The following is a 3,345-nucleotide window of genomic DNA, read 5'->3' on the forward strand; positions in this document are numbered from 1 at the left end:
TTTTTTAAGAGTAATGTGGACAATTTTGCTATACAGCTTTGCGATAAAAACCACAGGACACCATATCAACAGACATGTTAGTTCCTATAAATAACCTCCTAAACAACTAGAACATTTTCACACACTGTACTATAGGATCAGTCATTTTCTACTGTACAGGGAGGTATGCTGATATCTCTCACAAATGAATTTAAATATGGCCTGGCTTAAAATTGTAAGAGTAACATCCATTGGAAACATAACATTCTTTAATGCAACATTTTTATCTCTGTGTGTTTTCTCCTGAGAGAGAAATAGAAAGTGGGTCAGACATGCATTAGAGCAGCCTGAGAGTTTCAGAAATTGACGCTAACCCAACAGTATATTATGTTACATAATAGAAGATAGTATTCAGCTAATGATAGCTAAATTATTAATACCAAATAAATCCTAGATTATTCGTTGTATAATGCCCAATAGCTTACACGATAAAATGGTATTTTAACCTAATTTCTAGTTGAGCCCTCAGATACATTTTTTTTTCTAAAGGACTTACAAATTTGATAGATTTTAAAAACCAGAGCTCATAATTTGATGTTGAATTTTCATGCCAATCGTTAGCATTGTACTCTAGATGTTACTCCATTGTTCTATTTCACTGCAAAGCCATCGCTTTAGCACACATCTGCTGTGCAGCTTGAAGATGAAGGCTACCATGTCAATCACTGCCTCCACGTTCCAGGGCTGTTTCTGACTTTGCTCAGAGCCTGTGCCACTGTTGCCTTCCCTTTGCCTTTCCTACCCTTCCCACCATTTCAGGGATCCAACAGAACAGCAAAGAGGAACACAGCTGAGTGGAGTCCTTTACAAACATCATTTGTTCCACAAACAAAGTTCAAAGAGGACTATAGCGCTCACGACACTTTCCGAATGCACACACAGCCAGGGACAGGGACTGTTCCTTTTATGCTAACAGATCTTTCTTCAAGAATTCACATTTGAAAATAGTTGGGCACTCCTGAGAGACTAGTTCACTTACGTAGAGAACATGAATCTTTGTTCACCATGCTACTGTTGGCAGTAGAAACACTTGAAATACAAAACACTTTCTTGCTGATTCCAACAAGATGAAATTGAGTTCTAAGCAGGTTAACTCTTACAGGAAAGTCTTTCAAAGAAAAGGTCATCAAGGACTGTCCGTTACAGTGCCCATCTAGGTGTGCCACTGAGTAGCAACACTTGTGACTTTCACACAAAGCCCTTCAAACTGAGGGAAAATGAAGAGTTCTTCTGATGCTCTGTCCGAGCCTTTACTGACACGGGATCACTACACACAGCAAAGTGGCTGGTGGCTGTTGGAGGTGATGTGTGGGGATTCCAGGAAAGATCCAGGCACCGTCCAGGAAGCTGGTGTTTTAGATACCTGGCTTATGCACGCCCACAAAGTCTTTCTCTCAGGATTCTTCAGGAAAAACACAAAAACCTGAGATAAATCGCATGACACACACAGAATACACACAGAGATTCATGATATTTACATTTTAAATTCTTATCTTGTGAAATGGCTTGAGAAAGATTGGCATATAGGTTTCTTGGGGAATTAAGCATTGCCCATATGTCCTTGTCCACCACTCGCCTGTTGGGCTTTCAACTTAACAAGCACATAGCAAGCTTAAGTCACAGATGAAGAGAAATGAAGGAACTTGACAAAGCACTGGAGACATGTGTGTGAACATTTTCTTCAAACAGCCAAAAGGTCTGTTTTTATTATTTTGATTTGGGTGCCATTCAAAATGTATAAAAAGTTTATGAAGACCAGGGTTCAGTCACACACACACACACACACACACACACACACTCATGTACCCACGCATGCGTGAGCACATGCGCAATCATGCACAAATGATTTTGCACACACAGCAGCCAGTTCTGGGTCTTCACTGGTTTGTATTTTAACCATGGACTTGAGGTTTAATTCTACTTGTGTACACAGCATCTGTTTTAACCTACCGTCTACCGTATTTAGAGAGCTATTGCACCCACATATACAGTTTCATGTATAAGTAGAAAAGTCTAGCTTGGGACCATGATTTTGGAAAATCATAAGCTACAGCCCATTGGATACAGAATTATGAGGAAGCATGCAAACATCTTCATAGCTGTCACCATCTCCAAACTGTTCTCCTGGGATCTTGCTGAGACCTCACCCTCTGCCCTTGTCTTTAGGTGAATCAAGTGACCAATTGCAGGCCAGCGCTTGCACCAAAAGATCAGTGTCACACCCATTTCATCATAGGGATCCCATCACCAACACCTGCTCACCCCCTAAGTTGGCACCCGCAAGAGGCATCCCTGTGAAAGGCTTCAACCACAGGATATCACAGTGAAGCGCTTAGAGATGCAGGACATGTTGTGTAGCACAATGCCCAGGAGGAAGACCAAAACACAGGCCACCAGGATCACAGTGCACACGCCAGACCACGTGGAACTCTTCACCACGCCCCGTCTGTCAGGCTCCTCCTCCACAGCCTCCTGGGGAGCTCCATCCTGCAGGGGCTGCTGTTCTGCAGGGATGGTCACCACAGTGAGCGACTTCTGTTGGCTCCCTGGCAGCAGGCGGCAGCCCATGTCTCCAGGCAGAAGTGTGCGCTCCTTGGAGATGGGCAGGGGCAGCATGTAGCACCCATTGCTTGGAAGTTTGATGAAGACCGGGGTGTGCTCGGAAGTGTGTGGTATGGCGATGACTGCCAAGACCTCGGGGTCATCGGGCAGCTGTGATACAGAGAAGCCCGGGGGCAACTTGGTGATGCCACGGCACCAGGGGCACCTCACGTCCTTCTGGCTGGTCCTCATCTGCTGGAGGCACACTGAGCAGCAGGTGTGCTTGCAATCCAGCAACTTGGGCCTCCGTCGGGGGCTGTAATAATTAAAACAGATCTGACATTCCAGCAGGGAATCCTGGGAGAGTGTCTCCATCGTGATCAGGAGCCAAAGGGCAGGGCCAACAGGAAGGTTTCCGGTTCTCAAATGTCACGACTCTGGATCCCTCTTCTCAAGGTCAACAGGGAGTCAGCAAGCTCACGGGGCATCCAGCATCCACACATGTGCTAATTTCTGGGGGAGAAAAATAATGCAGATGAAACTAGTTAATCCATTTTAAAAGCTTTCAATGTGAATTAGTTAAAACACATCATGGCTCAAAAATCTTCTTCCTGGGTCAAACACAAGAAAATCATCCTGCTGGTGAGACTGTAGGCTTCCTGGAATGCCCAGGAGGAAATCAAACACAATTTCTTGCTTTCTTTACTTCCCTGTAAAACTTCACAACTAGATACGGGGAACTTTATAGAGCCCGTGTAAGGACAG

At 44.5% G+C, this 3,345-nt stretch overlaps 1 protein-coding gene across 1 annotated transcript; it reads right to left on the minus strand.

Annotated features, from left to right (window-relative positions):
* Positions 1-2,065: 2,065 nt before the first annotated feature.
* Positions 2,066-3,086, minus strand: Rnf152 (ring finger protein 152). The gene has a single exon (XM_052201098.1). The coding sequence runs from the start codon at positions 2,953-2,955 to the stop codon at positions 2,344-2,346; it is 612 nt and encodes a 203-aa protein (XP_052057058.1). The 5' UTR covers positions 2,956-3,086; the 3' UTR covers positions 2,066-2,343.
* Between the last annotated feature and the right edge of the window lie 259 nt (positions 3,087-3,345).

This window comes from Apodemus sylvaticus, chromosome 12 (genome assembly GCF_947179515.1).
Source record: "Apodemus sylvaticus chromosome 12, mApoSyl1.1, whole genome shotgun sequence".
NCBI classification, from domain to species: domain Eukaryota; kingdom Metazoa; phylum Chordata; class Mammalia; order Rodentia; family Muridae; genus Apodemus; species Apodemus sylvaticus.

Coding starts and splice junctions, on each gene's coding strand:
- Rnf152 (XM_052201098.1), bottom strand. CDS start 2,955: ATGGAGACACTCTCCCAGGATTCCCTGCTGGAATGTCAGATCTGTTTT.